This window comes from Elgaria multicarinata, chromosome 13 (genome assembly GCF_023053635.1).
Source record: "Elgaria multicarinata webbii isolate HBS135686 ecotype San Diego chromosome 13, rElgMul1.1.pri, whole genome shotgun sequence".
Classification (NCBI taxonomy): Eukaryota; Metazoa; Chordata; class Lepidosauria; order Squamata; family Anguidae; genus Elgaria; species Elgaria multicarinata.
Genome location: NC_086183.1, coordinates 4,484,731 through 4,506,079, shown reverse-complemented (window position 1 = coordinate 4,506,079; position 21,349 = coordinate 4,484,731). Strand labels below are relative to the sequence as shown.

At 47.5% G+C, this 21,349-nt stretch overlaps 1 protein-coding gene across 1 annotated transcript in view; it reads left to right on the top strand.

Annotated features, from left to right (window-relative positions):
- The window catches only part of CSMD2 (CUB and Sushi multiple domains 2), a 784,677-nt gene that overhangs the window by 679,159 nt on the left and 84,169 nt on the right, over positions 1-21,349 (top strand). Inside the window, exons 40-46 of the mRNA XM_063140724.1 lie at positions 3,024-3,140; positions 6,915-7,124; positions 8,709-8,897; positions 11,759-11,936; positions 14,645-14,790; positions 16,916-16,996; positions 18,477-18,590. Coding sequence (XP_062996794.1) covers positions 3,024-3,140; positions 6,915-7,124; positions 8,709-8,897; positions 11,759-11,936; positions 14,645-14,790; positions 16,916-16,996; positions 18,477-18,590 — 1,035 coding nt within the window. The remainder of the gene's footprint in view (positions 1-3,023; positions 3,141-6,914; positions 7,125-8,708; positions 8,898-11,758; positions 11,937-14,644; positions 14,791-16,915; positions 16,997-18,476; positions 18,591-21,349) is intronic.

The following is a 21,349-nucleotide window of genomic DNA, read 5'->3' as shown; positions in this document are numbered from 1 at the left end:
GCGGTCTCAGGCTGATCCTGAGACTATGGAATGTGTGGCCGGGCGTCGTGGTTTGTCCCGGCTCCTCACGATGAACTGTGAGGAGTTCATGGGGTGCAGAGCTCCTCAGGAGCTCTCCGCACATCGGGGGTGCGGTGGGGGGAGCGGGGAAATGTTTTCTTTAAAAAAAGGACTTGCCTTTTGCGCACGAGCGCTCATGCGCTCCTGTCTCTTTAAAAAAATGGCAGGCGCGACACCTCTCCCTCTGAGGTCATGGTGCACTGCGTGTGAACAGAGGGGGAGATCTCGCAATAAAAATATCATGGGATCGTCACCCCTCTTTCCCGCTAGACCGCTAGGTCTAGCTGAGGCAAGCGAGTTCTTTATACTTTATTTGGTAATTGTGTTTTTAACCTGTTGGTTGTTTTATTATGGTTTTAATTTTTGTGAACTGCCCAGAGAGCTTCGGCTATTGGGTGGTATAAAAATGTAATAAATAAATAAATAAATAATGTTCAGCCGGAATCTGGCTTCCTGTAACTTGAGCCCATTATTCCACATCTTGCACTCTGGGAAGATCGAGAAGAGATCCTGGCTGTCTTCTGTGGGACAACATTTCAAGTATCTGAAGAGTGCTATCAGGTCTCCCCTCCATCTTCTCTTCTCCAGGATAAACAGGCCCAGGTCTTTCCATCTCTCCCCATAGGTCTTTGTTTCCAGATCCCTGATCATCTTTGTTATCCTCCTCTGAACTCCCTCGAGCTTATCTGCATTCTTCTTGAAGTGTGGAGCCCAGAAATGGACACAGTCCTCAAGATGAGGCCTTACCAGTGCCAAAAAGAGAGGAACCAGTACTTCACGCGATTTGGAAGCTGTACTCTGTGTGTGTGTGTGTGTGTGTGTGTGTGTGTGTGTGTGTGTGTGTGTATATATATATATATATATATATTAGGGATGTGCTCCGCTTCTCCTCGAACCGGAGAAGCAGGAGCGGAGTGGGGGGCTTCGCCTACCCTTAAGGCGGAGGCGAAGCGGATTGGGGGGCCGGCGGAGCGTGGTGAAGAGGATCGAGGTGAGGCGGATCCTTCGCCTCGATCCAGAGCTCCGCCAGAAAGGTAAGTGGGGTTTACCGGGCCCTGTCGCTGTCGCCCATGCGGTGACAGCGGCAGGGCCCGGTAAACCCCCCTCCCTCCTCTCCCTTACCTGCGTCCGTCCGCAGTCCCTCAGCTTCTTCAATTGAGCCTGCAACTCAACCAGGAAGTCTAGGCCGCACTTGTGGCCCAGACTTCCTGGTTGAGCCACGGGCTCAATTGAAGAAGCCGAGGGACCGCGGACGGACGCAGGTAAGGCCCCCTCCCCCTTGGTCCCTTACCTGGCTCTCGTGCGGCGGCGGCGGGAAGGCCAGGTAAACCGCTCTCCCTTACCTGCGTCCGTCCGCGGTCCCTCAGCTTCTGCAATTGAGCCCGTGGCTCAACCAGGAAGTCTGGGCCGCAAGTCTGGCCTAGACTTCCTGGTTGAGCCGCGGGCTCAATTGAAGAAGCCGAGGGACCACGGACGGACGCAGGTAAGGCCCCCTCCCCCTTGGTCCCTTACCGGGCTCTGCCGCCGTCACCGCATGGGCGGCGACGGCAGCAGGGCCCGGTAAACCCCTCCTCCCTCCTCTCCCTTACCTGCGTCCGTCCGCAGTCCCTCGGCCTCTTCAATTGAGCCCGCGGCTCAACCAGGAAGTCTAGGCCGCACTTGCGGCCCAGACTTCCTGGTTGAGCCACGGGCTCAATTGAAGAAGCTGAGGGACCACGGACGGACGCAAGTAAGGCCCCCCTCCCCCTTGGTCTCTGCAGGTAAGGGAGAGGAGGGACGGGGGCCTTACCTGGCGCCACTCCCTTTCACTGCGGAGCTCCGGCGGAGCAACACAGAGCAGCGCGGAGCGGGCCGATCCGAAATGGCCGGGGCGGAACGGGGGGTCCGTGCACACCCCTTATATTGTCATAGGAAGGGAGCATTGGAAGCCATGGCACCATGTCCGTCGTTATTCAAGGGGCAGCTGGGCAGCTGGACAACCATCTGTCATGTATGCTTTAGGGTGGATGCCTGCACTGAGCAGGGGGTTGGACTCAATGGCCTTATAGGCCCCTTCCAACTCTGCTATTCTATGATTCTATGATCTACTTTCTGGGGCAGCATCCAACTGTGTCATTTCATTAGTGCAAATGACACTGAGCTGGAGGAAATATTGTTCTGAACTATGCAAGAGAGGAGAACCCAACTAAAGTTACATTTGTGCAAGCATGGTTGCACAAGTGGTTGTCCATTAGTGCATGTGCAACCAGGTATGTGTAACTCCTGTGCAAACCATTGTGTCATCTGCTGTACTTGCACAACCGGTTGCACAAGCGTAATGGGTAACTCCCTGCGCAATGGAAAGATTCAGTGGAGTTCTGCTCACGCTATTTGAGTTTGTGGAATGGCACTATTGGCTGATTGGGGTTCTTTAGGGAGAGAACGTAGGATGACCATAGGAAAAGGAGGACAGGGCTCCTGTATCTTTAACAGTTGCATAGAAAAGGGAATTTCAGCAGGTGTCATTTGCTTATATGGAAAACCTGTTGAAATTCCCTCTTCTTCACAACAGTTAAAGGTGCAGGTGCCCTGCCCTCTTTTAAATCTGGTCACAGTACAGCTGCAGTATAGCTCCTGCAGCTTCAACTGTTGTGATGAAGAGGAAATTTCACCAGGTGTGATATGCATGCAACTGACACTTGCTGAAATTCCCTTTTCTTTGCAACTATTAAAGATACAGGAGTCATGTCCTCCTTTTCATATGGTCATCCTAAGAGAACGGGGTCTTCACATCACTTGCAACATGCTCCTGGTTTAAAATAGAGGTGTCGGGGATTAAACATGGGGTCTTCATACAAAACATGTGCTTGGCTACCAAGCTCCAGTCCCTGTCCTGAGTTGTCTAGGCTGAACAGGAAACGAGCTTACAATTGGTTTCTCTTTATTTTTGTTCATGACCATCTGGCTTTTTGTCCCCTCAACAGCTCAGTGCGGTGGGACCATGGAAGAGATGGAAGGGGTAATTCTGAGCCCTGGCTTCCCAGGAAACTACCCTAGCAACAGCGACTGTACATGGAGGATATCCTTTCCAGTGGGATTCGGTAAGGATGTGCGTCAGGCCATTCCCAACTTGCCTTAAACTGTGTCCAATGGATTAAATATTTTGCAGATACCATTGTTGGCCATTTGTCCTCTTTTACAGGGGACAGCCCTCTGTTTGAAGGGCTGTCAGAGGACTGTCCTCTATTTGAAGGTGTCCTTTATTTAAAAGACCATGCTGTCCAATTCTGGTTTAAAGATAAAGACCCGTAAGAACTGTCACCCACCAACAGGTAGCACCTGGACAACAGCCTGGACAGAGAGGCACACAGGTTCCCTGGTCAGTTGTATGAACTTTGGTGTGGTGAACTAGATTTCTATTGAAGTTATAATTATTATTTCGAAATGTGAAATTATTTCTAATGCAATCCATATATATTAGCATATGCTAATTTTATGCAAATTCTGACCTCTTTTTTATGATGCATTTCCTCTTTGGGGCAAGTGGCCACCCTACATGTGACCCGGGAGAAACTAGACATATATGTTGGATGAGATGGAATCCTAAAGTGTCCGAATGTTGAGGAAGCCGTTTTTCAGTGCTCTCCTTCCCATAAATAAAATTTCTCTGCAAGTAGAATGAGCAAACTTATTTTAATATATTGTTATAGTTTTACATTGTAAGCTGCCTCGGATTTCAAAGCATTTTTAAAACAATAGATACATTAAATAACAGAAGCAAATTAGCACAGCTGAGGGAAAAGTTTCTTAAATGAGGAAGCATTCAAAAAATGAAATCCCTCACTTGCAGTTTGACATAGTGCAGTCCATTCTATCGCCTCACGACTCTGCCACCTTATTTGTACTGTAATGTGCTCTAGTTAGCAACTCTGAAGAGGGCAGAATTCTCCAGAGCAAGGACTATACAGCCTCTCAGGCATTTTGGACATTTGCTCTTTCTTGGTTGGAAAGCTCTGATCAGGAGCCGGACTAAGTGGCAAGATCAGGCTACAGACATCAACAAATCATGGGCTGATAAATGAACTTCACCAGCTTGAAAAACTCACAGCTTCTGTACTCTGGTAATACTTGGCCCAGCAGTACTACAAACGAGAAGGATCTTGGAATTGTTGTCGATCACAAGCTGAATATGAGCCAACAGTACGATATGGCTGCAAGAAAAGCAAATGCTATTTTGGGCTGCATTAATAGAGTATAGCTTCCAAATCACGTGAGGTACTGGTTCCTCTCTATTCCGCTCTGGTTAGGCCTCATCTAGAGTATTGTGTCCAGTTCTGGGCTCCACAATTCAAGAAGGACGCAGACAAGCTGGAGCATGTTCAGAGGAGGGCAACCAGGATGATCAGGGGTCTGGAAACAAAGCCCTATGAAGAGAGACTGAAAGAAATGGGCATGTTTAACTTTGAGAAGAGAAGACTGACGGGATACTTGAAAGGTTGTCACACAGAGGAGGGCCAGGATCTCTTCTTGATCCTCCCAGAGTGCAGGACACGGAATAACGGGCTCAAGTTAAAGGAAGCCAGATTCCGGCAGGACATCAGGAAAAACGTCCTGACTGTTAGAGCAGTATGACAATGGAACCAATGACCTAGGGAGGTGGTGGGCTCTCCCACACTAGAGGCCTTCAAGAGGCAGCTGGACAACCATCTGTCAGGGATGCTTTAGGGTGAATTCCTGCATTGAGCAGGGGATTGGACTCAATGGCCTTGTAGGCCCCTTCCAACTGTTAAAGCTGCAGGAGCTGTGCTAGAATGACTAGATACAAAAGAGGGCAGGGTTCCTGTAGCTTTAACTGTTGTGATGAAGAGGGAATTCCACCAGGTGCTGCATGCATACAAATGACACCTACTGAAATCCCACACTAGAGGCCTTCAAGAGGCAGCTGGACAACCATCTGTCAGGGATGCTTTAGGGTGGATTCCTGCATTGAGCAGGGGGTTGGACTCAATGGCCTTGTAGGCCCCTTCCAACTCTGCTATTCTATGATTCTATGATTCTAAAGTTTCCTCTTTCTAAAAGCCAATCTTATGGGGGTAAAAGTGTGAAGTGAAGTGTGCCTCTCCTTGTAACTTTGTCTTCACTATCAGAACTTTTGGAAATACTGCCAGATCCTCTACAGTTTTCTCAAGCTCTGGGATGCTTGAGGAATTTGATCTTTGCAAATTCTACTGTGAAATTCTACAGCTAGGATGACCATATGGAAAGGAGGACAGGGCTTCTGTATCTTTAACAGTTGCATAGAAAAGGGAATTTCAGCTGGTGTTGTTTGTATGCATGCAGCACCTGGTGGAATTCCCTCTTCATCACAACTGTTAAAGCTGCAGGAGCTGTGCTAGAATGACTAGATACAAAAGAGGGCAGGGTTCCTGTAGCTTTAACTGTTGTGATGAAGAGGGAATTCCACCAGGTGCTGCATGCATACAAATGACACCTACTGAAATCCCACACTAGAGGCCTTCAAGAGGCAGCTGGACAACCATCTGTCAGGGATGCTTTAGGGTGGATTCCTGCATTGAGCAGGGGGTTGGACTCGATGACCTTGTAGGCCCCTTCCAACTCTGCTGTTCTATGATTCTATGCATACAAACGACACCTGCTGAAATTCCCTTTTCTATGCAATTTTTAAAGATACAGGAGACCGGTCCTCCTTTCCATATGGTCTCCACAGCACCTGAACTAATGTGCATATTGGAATGATCAGACTTCACACTTCCTCAAATGATGTTTAAATATGTTTTTAAATGTATATATTTTGAGATGCTTCTGATAAAGTGGTCAGTGTCCACGAAAGCTTATGCCAGAATAAATTGTTAGTCTTTGAGGCTGGGATCTCTAATATGCCCACAGACATCTCTGTTGACACCTGCCGGACTTCCTGCCCCTCCTGATTTTGATTCTATTTCTTCAAACTTTTCGAAATAGTTATTTTTTAAACTGGGAGGGGTCTATGCTGCAAAGCGAAGTGTGGCCCTCCAGCCCTATCTTTATCTGGGTTCAAATGAGTGGTGTTGTATTTTTGAGCTAAGCCCCGCCCCCTCCTCTACCTTGGGCTGAAGGTTTTGTTTCTGAAGTATTTTTATTTTAGTTTGCCATCTGGGAAATGAACATTTCACAACCAGCCAGGCCCATCATGGCAGCCATTTTAGGAATAGGAAAACCTACTCAACTGTAGCCATTTTGTGAGGGTGCCCATGACATTCTCTTAAAACTCGAACCACTGAGGGATTTTTTTTTATACTTAGTGATATATAAGTGTCACAAATAAGTAAATAAATAAATAAAATTCCTAATGTGACCACCAGCCCCCAAAAGTTTGGGAACCCTGCTTTAAGGTACAATGACACTCTTTTTTGTTGTTATTTTTGCTGCAACATTCTTAACACAAGTGGAAATTTTATTTAACTGGGGGTTTAAATGTAAATTTTACGTGGATTAATAAAAACATTGCAAACTGATGTGGCACTTATGTGAATGTGAGACGGACCAGATATAGACCCTGTTCAGATGACAAACTAAGCCACGGTGGTTAAGTATTTTGAGCTAGCCATTATGGCTTAGCGTTTCGTGTGAACCATGACTTAGGATGTCATATGAACCATTCCTAACCATGCTGGCTACTTAACCATGGTTTAAACAAACTCACTAACCATTTGCTGCAAAAGGATTAGTGGCCTAACCATGGCTTAGTGTATTGTCTGAACAGGCCCACTGAGTGATCCATTCATTCCTAGTTGAGCCACAATCCATTTCCTGACTGGAGTGCATTGATACGCCTCCTTTCTCTCCTCCTTGCCCCCATTCCCCTTGACATGCAGGTGCTCACATCCAATTCTTGAACTTCTCCACCGAGCCAAACCATGACTTTGTCGAAATCCGCAACGGGCCATACGACACCAGCAACATCATCAGCCGGTTCAGTGGGACGGACCTCCCGGGCTCCCTCCTGTCCACATCGCATGAGACCACCGTTTATTTCCATAGTGACCACTCACAGAACAAGCCTGGCTTTAAGGTCGAATACCAAGGTGAGGAGGTGGAGGTTGCTGGGGAGGCCACAGCTGAGGCAACCTGACGACCCTTGAGGTTCATGTGAAGCCTGCTGAATGCGAGAGCCACTTCTCTCCTTTTGAAGCAATACCGCGAGGGTTTAATCCAAATTACTGTAACAGGGTTATACAGCAGTTAATCCTACTAGCCTGGTCCTGCTCACCCTGCCGATGCAGACAAGTTAATTCACAATGTGTTTTCCTAGAAGGCCTTTTGTGTTCTGCCTGAGAATTCAACCTGACCTGAATTCCTTAGATGCTTGGAGGCCTTCCAATTGCTGCATCAGAGGAATTCCCCCATGCAAAGGTCTTTTTTCTAGCTTTTTCCACCTCTTCTCATTCTGTTGCTAATTGAAAGCAATGCAAGCTTTGGTGTCTTCTCTGCAACTTATTATTATTATTATTATTATTATTATTATTATTATTATTTCTATAGAACCATTGGTGTATATAATGCCATATAGACTAACAGAAGCCCCAAAGACCAGAAAAGTTTCCAATCTAAATTTTGTGAGAAAACAGTGAAAGGGAAGAGAGGAATGAAGGAAGAGGTGAAGTGAATAGAGGTGAATGTGAGCCAATGCGGTTCCCTGTCCCAAGGCTTGGTTTTGATTAGGGGTAAGGCCAAAGCCATGATCCTGGGATCCCCGGGAGAGCATCTCAGAGGTTAGAATACTGTGGACTTCTCTTTCCATGGTCAGAGAAGGAAATCCACTGGTAGTGGTCTGCTCATAGTGGCATCAGAAGGCTCCACTGTCATTGCTCCTGCAGGGGGATAAAATGGGTGTATTGGAGGTATGTCAGGGGTGTGTCAGGAAAGTTGTGGGATCCACTCTGTCCAAAACCATCTTGTTCTCCCAACATCTCCTCTAAGGCAAACCACACCAGCCCCATTAAGTTGGTGTAGTTGTTTTCCTCCCATTGAAACCAGTTTGGGGAGGGGATTTTAAAAAGGACAGCCAAGGCTAAAGAAAAAGTAAAGAAAAAAGAACACACACACACATTCCACCATACCCAGACCTAGGCATGCCCAGCGCATTTCATTAGGGTGTGCACCCAGGGATTTGTTTTAAAAGATGAACATTTATTGAATACTCAGTCATAAAAGACATTATTTTTATTCATTTATTTATTAAACAGTGTAGACACTGATGCCCTACTCTGCGTTCAGCTTGCCTGACCGTGGAAGGGCCGTTGCAGGGGGGGGGGGGGGAATGAGGAAATGCTTCTCAAGCCCCAGCATTGGTGGGGCTTTGGGGTGACACTGGCATTTTCATTCCTGCTGCCAGGAGCAATGATGGTCTCTTGGAGGCAGCGTTTCTTTGGTGTGGATGGCTGCATTACATTGTGCCGGTTGGGAATTTTTCTAGACCAGTGGTTCTCAGACGTTTTGAACTTGTCCCTGTTTCTAAACTTACACCACCTACCAACCTTTATTTATGCAGTATTTATTTATTAATTCAAAATAATCCAAAATAGCTAAAGCTCTTGAAAGGGTGTGTGTGTTTGCACACGATTACAAAATAAATCCACCCCACCCCCATTGCTTCCTTTGATTTCCAGCCTATGAGCTCCAGGAATGCCCCGACCCAGAGCCGTTTGCCAATGGCGTTGTGAGAGGTGCCGGTTACAGCGTGGGCCAGTCCATTTCCTTTGAGTGTCTCCCTGGCTATCAGCTGATTGGCCACCCCGTCTTGACCTGCCAGCATGGAACCAATAGGAACTGGGACCACCCATTGCCCAGGTGTGAAGGTATGGCTTTCTTGAGTTCCATCTTAGAAGGGTGACTTTTTGAGCGGGCAGAAAGAAAGGAAGATTTGCCCGTTTCCAAGCATAATCATTGTCAACACTGGGTAGTAGCCGCTGTTAGTCCTACATAGAGTAGAATTAATGAAACTTAAGATAGCCATGACTAAAGTAAGTCCCATTCACTAGGTAGGACTAACATTGAATACTGCCCATCATGTCCTAACATCTGGCCACATAACAGTGAGTCATATCAAATAACTTTAATGTACTGGGCTATTTATATTATATTTTTGCTGCTCTGCACTGACATCAGATGCCACCGGTTCTTGAGCACCGGTGAAGGCGTCTGGCAGATTTCTGCCCCATGGTTCCTTGGTTTGACAATGGGGGTGCATGTCCAGCCGGGCGAGGGGGGAAACGTGCAATTTCCCCAGCTTTGGGGGAATTGTGTTGGTCCTCCCTGCCCAGCTGATTGGGGTCTTAAATTCCCTAAGGCTTCCTCCCCCCCCCCCCGGCCCCGCACCCATCAGTGCCTGAAAGAGCCTCTGAACACAAGAGGCCCTTTCAGGCACCAATGGGGGTGGGTGGGAAAGCAGACTCTCTGGGCCTCTGGAAAGTGCTCAGGTACCCCCGGCCACGCCATTAGCATCTTTGGGGGAATTTGCACACTTTCAGAGGCCCAGAAAGGGTGCTTTCCTGTGCCTCCCCCCCTCTCGCCCATTGAGGCAGAAAAGGACTTTCAGAGGCCGAGACGGGCACGGGGGCGGGGGAGGCCTCAGACGTGCGCAATGCTGAGTGCTCACTGGGCTGGCTTGGCTGGAAGAGGGCCGGGCTGGCATCACGAGGCAAGCGCGCAAGGCGAGCGCCCGGGGAGCTTGCCACTCACTTGTCCCTTGCTGGTCGTATGGGCTCCCATCCTCCGCCATTCTCTGTTTTCCCTAGAACATCCTTCCCCCAGCCTGGTGCCACACAGATGTGTTGGACTACAACTCCCATCATTACCCACCATGCTGGCTGGAAGCAATGGGAGTCGGAGTCCAATACATCTGCAGGGCACCAGCTTGGGAGAGGCTGGTTGAAGACTATATCCGAAAGAGGCCATTGCCCGTTTCCTGAGGTATCACTCATGCGAACGCCACCCTCCCCTCCTGTTAAATCTCTCCCTTCCCCCTCCCCATCTCCCCCAGTTGGCAGGATCAGAGTGGTGTTTTATTGTTCCAGGTAACTTCTTGCCTTTTTGTGTTCAAACAAGCGTCAAAGTCAGAACTTCACCGCAAGCCAAGCAGCCGAATAAATAAGGTGGAAGGAGGAGGCCTTTGATCGCCTCCTTGCTTTGTGCCTTTAACATCCATCTTGCTGCACTGGAGTCCATTTAATGAATAACACCACGCTGCTCCCCTTGCAGAGAGATGGCCTTTCCCACCATCACGCCCCGTGGGTTTGGGGACAAGCTGTCAGCATCTGCTTCTCATCTATCCGGCACAGGCAGCTGCCGTGCTCGTGAAATGCTGCTGACCCTTTTTTTTTTTTTTTTTTGTCTTGTGAGCACTATATCCTTCAGATGGTCTTTTGATTAATGAGTCTGATATATCACTGGTTTCTCAAACGGTGCTCTGGAGAGTCTGGGAGAGGGCACGGGCTTCCTCCATGAGAAAGAACTAGCAGTGGGCTAGCTCTCTTGAAAGACAGCTCAACTCCTGCTGCTAGTCTCAGGAGGATGAGTTCCCTGGGGCCAGCCACTCATTTCCCACAAGGCAATGATAGGGCCATGTGAACCTGGTAAATGCAAACTTTGAGCCATCTGGGCACCCACCCTAGAGCACTGCCTGGGATGAGAGTCTAAAACAGCTCTGATGGGTTGAAGCCAAGGTCCTTCCCAGTGGCCAGTGGGATGCCTCAGGGAAGCCCAGCGACGGGACATGAAGGCAATAGCTGTCTCCTGCTCAAAGTCCCCAGCAGCTGGAATTGAAAGGTGGCCTACCTCTAAACCTGGAGGTTGCATGTAGTCCCTCACCTCCTTTCAAAGACATCTATGCTAGAAGCAGCCACCTCTCCTTGTGTCAGCTCTTCACAAATCTTATTTCAGTAATCCCTACAACAACCCTGTAAGGAAGGTCAGTGTTACAAATTGCAAATGTAGAGTTCAGGTCAAGAGAATTGGTTGCCTATGGACACTTAGTGAGTTCACAGCAGAGGTGAGAGTTGAACCAGAGGCCTCCTGTCTTATAGCTCAGTCACATGGGTGCTAGGTAAAACCCTTGCTTTTCCCGTTCTCCCTGCATCTCGAAATGCTTGAAACCGTATTTAACCATCCTTTGGAATCTCACCCAAGGTGCATTTGGAATAGGCTGAAGGTTGGCAGCAATCCACGGGGGAAAACCCCTGGTCCAGGCTGCTTGCGTGGATTCTTGCAAAGAATGCTTGACTTGGCTTGATCCAAAATGGTGCTTGCTTTAGAAGAGTGCACAGTTGGGATCACATGACACAAATTGGTCACGGCTGATGGCCATAAATAGCACAATTTGCACCAAAATGCAGGTATAAATGGCTCTTTACATCTGCAATTTTGTACAAAATGCACCAGTTATGACTGCAAATTTGTGCAAATCACAATTTCTTTAACTATTCCTACTTGTGATTTTGTTTAAAATCACAGCTTATGGATTTAAAAAATGTTGTGAGCTCTCTCTGAGCATTTGTGTGGGCAGTCTGGCAGCTCACCACACATGCACACCAGGGCTGGGCAGCCAGCAAGAGTCCAGTAAGTGGAACATGAACAGAACGTGGGGGAGTTCGCCCACCCCCATTTAGTAAGGTCTTGACTTACTGGACTTCCATTTCTCTTTGCTGTCGATCACGTACAGTCCCCTGTGGAGGAAATATCACTGCACACAATGGCACCATCTACTCACCTGGCTTTCCCAATCAGTATCCCAATTCCCAGGACTGCACATGGCTACTCACTGTGTCAGCAGGATATGGCATCTACCTCAACTTCACTTTGCTGCAAACAGAGCCGTATAATGACTTCATCACTGTCTGGTAAGTGGGCCAGGTAGACCAGCAGCTCCGTCGGAGCCCAATCAACTATGATGGCCCATATTGAGGAGATGTCATCTGAGGCGCTGTCATAGTTCTGCTACCCCTCCTGTCCTCTCACCCTTGAGCAGTGCCCAGTGGTGTGGTATCAGAACTGCAACTGTCCAGGCGTGTGGTATTTAAGGGGTGATCTTGAACTATTTCAAGCTCACGTGACATCAACTCTAGCTGCTTGTTTGAGGGGCCTACTAATAGGGATGTGTGAGAAATTCGTTTTTGCTCACAGACCTTGCGAGCGTGCCCCCCATTTGAACCTCTCAATGCGAGCATGTGTCCGCTGAAAATATTTGTGCATTGTCAAACACATGCTCACATTCGTCCTGTTCTCAATTCTCAGTTCGATTTGTGCAAATTTCCTAATTTGCGCAAATTTCCTCAGTAGACTGAATCAGCCCCACTTAAGAGTATGGAAGAAATTTGCGCAAATTTGGGGGATTTTGCTCAAGTCTCTCATTGAATTGCTGCTCAGTTTGTGCAAACCTCTCATTCACACAAAGCGAGCAGCAATCGTAAATGCGAATGGGAGCTGGGCACAAGACAAGCAGCAAGATGGGGATCTTGAACATCGTTCGTTGGCCCAAAGTAAACGTTTATGGTCCTTCCTCCCCTTCACATTTATCACAACTAGCCCAAGACATATATAATAGTACTTAGCCAACTGCTCTCCATGGTCAAGATTCCATCCCTAAAATAATCCATACTTGTTTTTCTTTTCCTTGCTAGTTGCAACTGTTCATAGCCAGTGTTTCCCCATGGTCTCTCCTTCTGTTGCTGTCATGTCTCTTAGTTGCTCATGCTTTCAATGGGAGGAGAAATGAGGAAACTTGCTAAGTGATCTACAAAGCCACTTTATTTCAAGCAACAAACGTTTCTTTAACTTGTATAGAGGCCACCGCTGTGACACGACCCCCTAGGCAAAACTATGCAAACTAAGCAAGACAATTGCCCGTTCAAAAAGAAAAGAAATAGCATCTCAAATGTCTTAACTTCAAAGCGGCTGGTGCGGTGGTAGTTTCTGGCGTAATCTCTCCAACTTTCTCTCGGCCTCTGTCCACGCTGAGCATTTTAGCTTCCGGCGGACCCTAGCATCAGTTAGCGTGTTGGAATACTTGTCCCTGGAAGCTCCCTCCCTTTCTACTGAGCTTATAGGATTTGGCCTTGAAGAGATAAGCTCTGGAGGCGGGCGACTCCCAGCTGGGGCATCGCCCGTGAGAGCTTCCTCCCCCACTGGTACAGGCTGGCTGGTGTCTGGCGCTGCGTCTTCTAGTTCAGAATCTGATTCTGATTGATTACCTGAAACACCTTCTCCCAACACTGGGGCATTAGGGTTAGACATGGCAGTTGCTGATTCAGCAGCTACATGTTCCCTGTTTTCGTTGCTCCCCAAGTAATTCTAACCAGTTGGGGATCATGTACTAGAAATGAGGTCATCACAACACTATGCAGCCAGATTTAGCTGTGCACTAATGTCTATAAGGACTAATGAAGAGAAAATGTGATGTTTCCTGTACATAGCAATCTTAGCTCATCAGGGAACACCCTAAGAAATGAACATTGTAGATGTTTGCTGGAGTCTAAGGCCTCAGCTAGACCAGGGGTTTTTACGGCGACGATCTCACAATTTTATGATCGCGAGATCGTCGCCCTGGTCTACATGCAGTGTGCGACATCGCGCCTGCCATTTTGTTTTTGGTTAAAGCAGATGGAGCGCACGAGCACTTGTGTGAAAAATGGTATTTTTTAAAAAAAAATACTTTCCACGCTCCTCCTGAGGAGCTTTGTGCCCCGTGTGCGGTTCCCAGCTCCTTGCGGCTACTCACAAAGAGCCGGGACAAACCGCGACATCCGCCCACATGTTCCGTGGTCTCGGGGTCAGCCTGAGACTGTGGACAAAGCAGGCTAGAAGTGTAGGGTGAGATCCCAGGGAAAGGGAGGGATCATCCCTCCCTGTTCCTGGGATCCCCTGTGCATCATGTGAACACACAGGGATGATCCCGGGGGGATCTCCAGGGTATTGCCCCATCTAGCTATGGCCTAAGGTACATGTGCATATGTAGCATATTGAGTCCTAGGGGATGTCACATGCTGAGGCCTAAGAACAGGCAACAAGCAAGCAGTCAGGCAAAGGGAAGGGAGAAATGAGGCAAGCAAAAGGCAGCTTGTCTGTGGACATAGAGTAAGGTGACCATATGGAAAGGAGGACAGGGCTCCTGTAGCTTTAACAGTTGTATGGAAAAGGGAATTTCAGCTGGTGTTATTTGTATGCATGCAGCACCTGGTGAAATTCCCTCTTCATCACAGCAGTTACAGCTGCAGGAGCCCTGCCCTCTTTTGTATCTGGTCATGCTAGATACAGAAGCCCTGTCCTCCTTTTCATATGGTCACCCTAACATAGATGGAGGATCCCATGACCTCCCTCCGCAAAACATTGCCTGGACAGATTATCGGTGGCACCTCCAGTATCACCTGACTCCCTGGGCCAGGAGCATCCTGTTGTCCAAGAGTCCCAGTAGGACCTATCTGCAGTTTCCTCCTTGGCCTGGGTGGAGCACAAAGCCAGACCCTGGTCCCCCATTCTAAGCCACACAATTTTTGGCAGTGTTTTGTCTATTTCTTTGTTCCTTTCATTTCATTTCCTCCTTTCTCTTTAGGGATGGGCCTCAGCAGACAGCTCCGCAGCTGGGCGTTTTCACAGGAAACTCAGCTAAGAAAACCACCCAAAGCACTTCCAACCAGGTCCTCCTGAAATTTTACAGCGACACGGCCAACGGAGGGATCTTCGCCATCCATTTCTATGGTCTGTACAGCTCACTGAGACGCCAATGATTTATGTATTCGTTTAAGCGTCTCTAAGTCACATTGTCTGTCGCAGAAATGCCCCTGACAGGATGTAGCGGGGAGAAAGACCCGCTACCATTTCCCAAAAAGCAATGCCCATCAGCAGAGGTATACTAAGAGCAAACTCAGCTGCTGAGTTACGATGGCTCTGCAAGCAGAACAGGGCTACTGAGAACAAGAGGGAGGGAACAGCATGCCTGGGACACACCAAGCATTTCAGAAGTCGAAAAGCTGTTTAGGAAAAGAAAACCCTAATGGGATAATGGAATGGAATGGCCTGCCGGAGGAGATTCAGCGGCTTAATGCGCTCTCTGAGTTTAAGACAGCCATAAAGCCTAGTCTCTTCTGGAAGGCCTACCCAGATGAATTTTAATCCTAAAAATGTGAAGATGTTGTGTTTGTTATTTAATATTGTATCGGTTTTATATGCTCTTTTAACCAGTTTTATGTGTTGTATTTAATGTTCTTAACCGCCTCGATCCGGAGGGAGAGGCGGGTAAGAAATAACTATTATTATTATTATTATTATTATTATTATTATTATTATTATTATTATTATTCAAATCCACAATAACAACAGACCAGCCCAATGATGATAAAACATGTTCAATGGTCAGAGAATGCTGGGTAAATATTGAGGGGACGGGAGAGAAAACCTGGGGGGGGGGCATTGGAATAGAGTATCCTTAAAAAGGACATGGCTGGCTGGAACCTTAATCCATGCAGCTTAGTGCAAGTGCAGTGAAATTCTGCTAAAAAGAACCCTAGCAGTAGCAAATCATGCTATATTAAAAAAAATAAAATCTTGGTCTCACCAGAATCCTCTCAATCCTTTTCAATCTGGGTTCACACCCGGTTTTGAGACAGAAACAGCCTCCTTCTATATGAGTGCAGGACACGGAATAACGGGCTCAAGTTATAGGAAGCCAGATTCCAACTGGACATCAGGAAAAACTTCCTGACTGTTAGAGCAGTGCGACAGTGGAATCAGTTACCTGGGAGGTTGTGGGCTCTCCCACACTAGAGGCCTTCAAGAGGCAGCTGGACAAGCATCTGTCAGAGATGCTTTAGGGTGGATTCTTGCATTGAGCAGGGGGTTGGACTCGATGGCCTTGTAGGCCCCTTCCAACTCTGCTATTCTATGATTCTATGATTCTATGAAGCAGCACATAATGATCATCATTGGAAGCCCTCTTACATGTCCCACCAACCAGAGATACTACGTTGTTGGGTACTTATTTATAGATAAATAAATGTTGAACTAAGTGGGCCACTTCTATATATCTACCTACCTACCTACCTACCTAATGTCGCAGTTATGATCTTGTGGTGTTATTACAAAGATACTTGCCAAAGACAGAGGATGGTTTCAGAGAGGTGAAAGTAGTATAATACAGCCATTGTTACCTGTAGTTTTTATACATATCCAAGTATTGTCTCTGTTAATAGGTTTAGAAGGTTTCCGTAATGCTACAAAATCTAGTTGACTTGAGAGAATGGTGGGACAAAAACACAACAAAAACACCTGAGTGTGAGCACTATAGGAAACCATGCCTAAGAACGTAAGAAGAGCCCTGATGCTGGATCAGACCAAGGGCCCATCTAGTCCAGCATTCTGTTCACACAGTAAGCCAACCAGCTGCTGACCAGGAACCTACGGCAGGACACAGGTGCAACAGCACCCTCCCACCCATCAACTAGTGCACGTAGGTTTGCTGCCTCTGATACTGGAGGTAGCACCGAGGCATCAGGGCTAGTAGCCACTGATAGCCTTCTCCTCTGGGAATTTTTCCAGCCCCCTTTTAAAGCCATCCACTACATCTTGTGGTAGTGAATTCTATAGTTTAACCATGTGCTGTGTGAAGAAGCCTCCCTCAGATCACTTCAGTTCTCTTAAAATCCATGGCTCATCTCCAGGCAAAAGAAGGAAGAATATTCTGTTTCAGCTGTGTCAGGAGGATATAACTTTCAAATTGTGTCTTCTGGTTTCCTGCTTAATTCTTCAATGTTCTGATTTTTGGCAAAGGTATTAAACACAATCCAGTTTAGTATTCTGACACACATTCATCTCCCTCTCTTCTCAGCCTATCAGCTTTCTAGATGCCAGCCTCCAACTATGGTCCCCAATGCTGAAATCATCACTGAGAATGAGGATTACAACATAGGTATGGACTGCATGCTCTTCCAGGATCTTCTTTGTAGTATTTCTTTTGCACTAGGGCTGTGCTTCGCTTCTCCTCGGACCGGAGAAGCAGAAGCGGATCGGGGTGCTTTGTCTCCCCTTAAGGCGGAAGCGAAGAGGATCGGGGGAGCAGCGGAGTGTCGTGGAGTGGATCGAGGTGAAGGCGGATACTTCGCCTCGATCCGGAGCTCTGCAAAAAAGGTAAGGGGGTTTACTTGGCCCTGCCGCTGCCGCCGCCGCCCGTGCAGCGATGGTGGCAGAGCCAGGGAAGGGGGCAAGGGGAAGGGGGCAAGGGGAAGGGGGGGTCTTACCTGCATCCGTCTGCGGCCCCGCGGCTGCTTCAACTTAGCCTGAGGACTCAAACAGGAAGACCAAGCCGCAACGGATGCAGGTAAGGGGGAGGTTTGAGTCCTCGGGCTCAGTTGAAGCAGCTGCGAGGCCGCGGACGGACACAGGTAAGGGGGAGGAAGGGGGGTTACCTGGCCCTGCTGCCACTGCCACCTGTGCAGCGACGGTGGCAGAGCCAGGTAAGGGGGCAAGGGGGAGGGGGATCTTACCTGCGTCTGTCGCGGCCCGCCGCCAGCTTCACTAGAGCCCGCGGCTCAACCCGGAAGTGTAGGCCGCAAGCGGGGCCTACAGTTCCTGGTTGAGCCGCGGGCTCTAGTGAAGCTGGCGGCGGGCCGGGCCGGAAGCAAGTAAGGGGGAGGAGGCAGGGGCCTTACCTGGCGCTGTCCCCCGCAGCTGCAGAGCTCCGATTTGGATCCGGAGCTCCGCAGCAGAGCAGAGCGGACCGTAGGCTGATCAAGGCAGGGTGGAGCGGGCCTGATCCACAATTTGCGGAGCGGGAGCGGAGCGGAGCGGGGGGTCTGTGCACAGCCCTATTTTGCACCCCCAAATGTGGTACATTTCACAGAATAGACATCTTCTGCCTAGTCCCCACTCCAAGAAGCCGGGAGCCATGGGGCTTGGCTGAAGAACTCTGGAGTCCTACAGAGAGGTAGAGGTAGCTCAGTAAAAGACACATTTTCCCCATAGTCTCCAAAAGAACTTTTCTCCATGGGCACAATGAGATGTATTGTGGTGGATCCCTGCAGCATGGTGGGTTCCAGCTGGAGAAGGGGTTTTTCTTTCTCCTCCACTGACCATGCCACTTCCCAGATTTAAATGAACAGACCTCTAAAGCTGCTCTTTGACCCACGGGAGAAGACAGGCCATGGCTAGGCCTGCCAATATCCCAGGGATCACCCCGGGATCATCCCTGTGCCTCCACATGACGCACAGGGGATCCCGGGAGCAGGGAGGGATGATCCCCCCCTTGCCCCGAGATATCAGCATAGCCTTTAATCCCGCTTTTTCCCACGGTTTTGGGATGACCCCGACGCTGCGGGATGTGTGGCCAGGCGTTGCGGTTTTCTCCTGGCTCCTTGAAATATATATTTTAACCTCTTTGTCCCCTTCCTCAGGTGACATCATTAGGTATCGGTGTCTTCCTGGCTTCACCTTGGAGGGAAAGGAGATCCTGACCTGCAGGCTTGGTACCCATCTCCAGTTCGAAGGGCCTCCCCCAACCTGTGAAGGTGAGTGGCTTTGAGGATGCTTCAGCTCCTCTGATGCCTGAGTGCCCACAAAGTGACTAGTGGCCATTCCTTCTAAAAATGCTGGAAAACATCCGAATTGTCAGTATATACTCGAATCATTGTTGAAATTTTATTCATGATCATGACAAGCCAAAATCTTTGATGTCTTTTTGCTAAGGAATGTTCCTTATTTGTTCTTCAGTGTTTTGCAGTTAGCTTCCTAGCTGAAGTTAAGATATTAACTGTCCATCTAACATTTCTCTGTTGAACATGTCTTGTCACATCATTCAGGAGTGCCATTCCTGGAGAAAGTAATATTTCCTCCCTAAACCTCAGTCAATACTTTTTTTTTTCTATTTCCAGTTCTAATTCCATTGAAAGACCACAGTACATGAATAACATTAGCCACAGCAGTTTTACAATGCCAACATTTTTGAGATACCCAACAGTACATTTAGTATTCAGTGTAGCACCATTCGTATATAATCTTATGGAAAATTGTTTTATGGAAAATTATTATTCTACATTTTCTATACCGCCCCATAGCCAAAGCTCTCTGAGCACTTCACAAAAGATTAAAACATTAAAAATCGGAATATAAGATTTAAAAACATAAAAACACACAGCATAGATAGAGACAACATACATCTAAAAACATCTTTGAGCTGCCAGCCAAACCTAAAAATGGATGTGGGATTGATTAAAAACTCAACATATACTGATAAATGCCTGGGAAAAGAGGAGAGTCTGGACCTGATACCAAAAAGATGAGAATGTTGGCGCCAGGCATGCCCTCGCTTGGGGAGATCGCACCATAACTGGGATGACACGAATCACTCCTGAGGTTGAGGAGGAGTTACTAATAGTTGAATCGTGTGCATGTCTACTCAGAAGTAAGTGTCATTGAGTTAATGTCATGATGTCACAATCCTAAGTGACCAATCGGATTGGCTATGGGGTGTTTTTGTCACTGAGATTGAGCAAACCAATTGTGCGTTCTGGAATAATAATGATAATAATAATAATTTATTTATTTCTTACCTGCCTCTCCCTCTGGATCGAGGCAGAGAACAACATTAAATAAAACAATACAGTATAAATCAAATACATAAAACTGATTAAAAGAACATAAAAACCTGATACAATATTCAAATAACAATCACGACATCTTAAAATTCTTAGATTCGAAATTCATCTGGGTAGGCCTGCCGGAAGAGATCGCCACTGCACTTCTCCCGAATGAGTTCACATGTGCACCTTTTCAGAGCAACCCCACTGGAAAAACACTGAAAGAGGGACACGTTTTACCACAGCCAAAACATTTTTAAGTGACCCAACCCTTAGCTCAACCCTACTTACAAATGAAACAAACGTACAAAAAAATACTGCTGGTTTTGGGTTGGTCTCCATTTATAACATTAATTACATTCAGGTGAGCTATGAAGGGCCTTTACACATTCAAGCAAAAAGGGGAACCTCTGTTTATTGAGTCTTATTTATAGCTAACTCTGTCTTGACAGCTCAGGGAAAGTAAACATTGTATTCAAAATATATAATTCCAATTAAAGCACCCGTCTCAGAGGCTTAAAAGCAAAGTGAGCGCTAAAACTCTTTTCCTGTTTCCTGGTCCAGCCCCAGAAAGCCAGTTTGAATTAAACAGGACAATTATTATTATATCGTACTTCCCACAGACACTTGGGATTCAGCAAGCATCCAAAGGAACACTCCCCCCCCCATTTTTTTTCTGAAAAGGGATGGTATACCTGATGGGGGGAAATGATGATATTCCTATATATGTAATGGGGCTTTCCTCACACACACACACAATTTTTGTTTTGTTTTATTTTCTTCACAATAAAAAAGAGGTTTTTTTTAAAAAAAAATTGTCCCAAGGAAGGGAGGGCATTCCATGGTTGGAGGAGAAGGCCATCCATGGCTACTAGCCCTGATGGCTATGTGCTACCTCCAGTAACCGAGGCAGTAAGCCTGTGTGCACCAGTTGCTGGGGAACATGGGTGGGAGGGTGCTGTTGCACCTGACCTTCTTGCAGGTCCCTGGTCACCAGCTGACTGGCCGCTGTGTGAACAGAGTGCTGGACTAGATGGACCCTTGGTCTGATCCAGCCTCAGGGCTCTTAGGTTCTTACGTTCTTCTGCAGCCAGCCACAGTAGCTGGTCCATGCATCCTTTATTTTTAAACCTGGAGCACTGGCATTATTGTTGTCACTGAATGGGCATTAACTGGAATGTAGGAGTAAGGATTTCTGATTGGAAAATTCACTCCTTTCAGGTCTCTGTGGAGTTTCATGGCATGACTGACTTGGGCCACAGCTAGACCTAAGGTTTATCCTGGGATCATCCAGGGTTCGCCCCTGCCTGAGCACTGGATCCCCTGTGTGTCACCTAGATGAACAGGTTTGACCCCTGGACGATCCAGGGATAAACCTTAGGTCTAGCTATGGCCTTGGTTTCCATTTCCATGCTGAGCTGTAGGTTTCCCCCGAAATCTGGGAACCTTTTGCATATTTTGAGTGTGTGTGTCATAAGAACATAAGAAGAGCCCTGCTGGATCAGACCAAGGGTCCATCTAGTCCAGCAGTCTGTTCACACAGTAGCCAACCAGCCATCGGCCAGGGATGAACAAGCAGGACATGGTGCAACAGCACCCTCCCACCCATGTTCCCCAGCAACTAGTGCTGTAACTTGTGCAATAATGATTTGTGTAAATAGTGGTGGAAGTTGCACATATTTCAAAAAAAA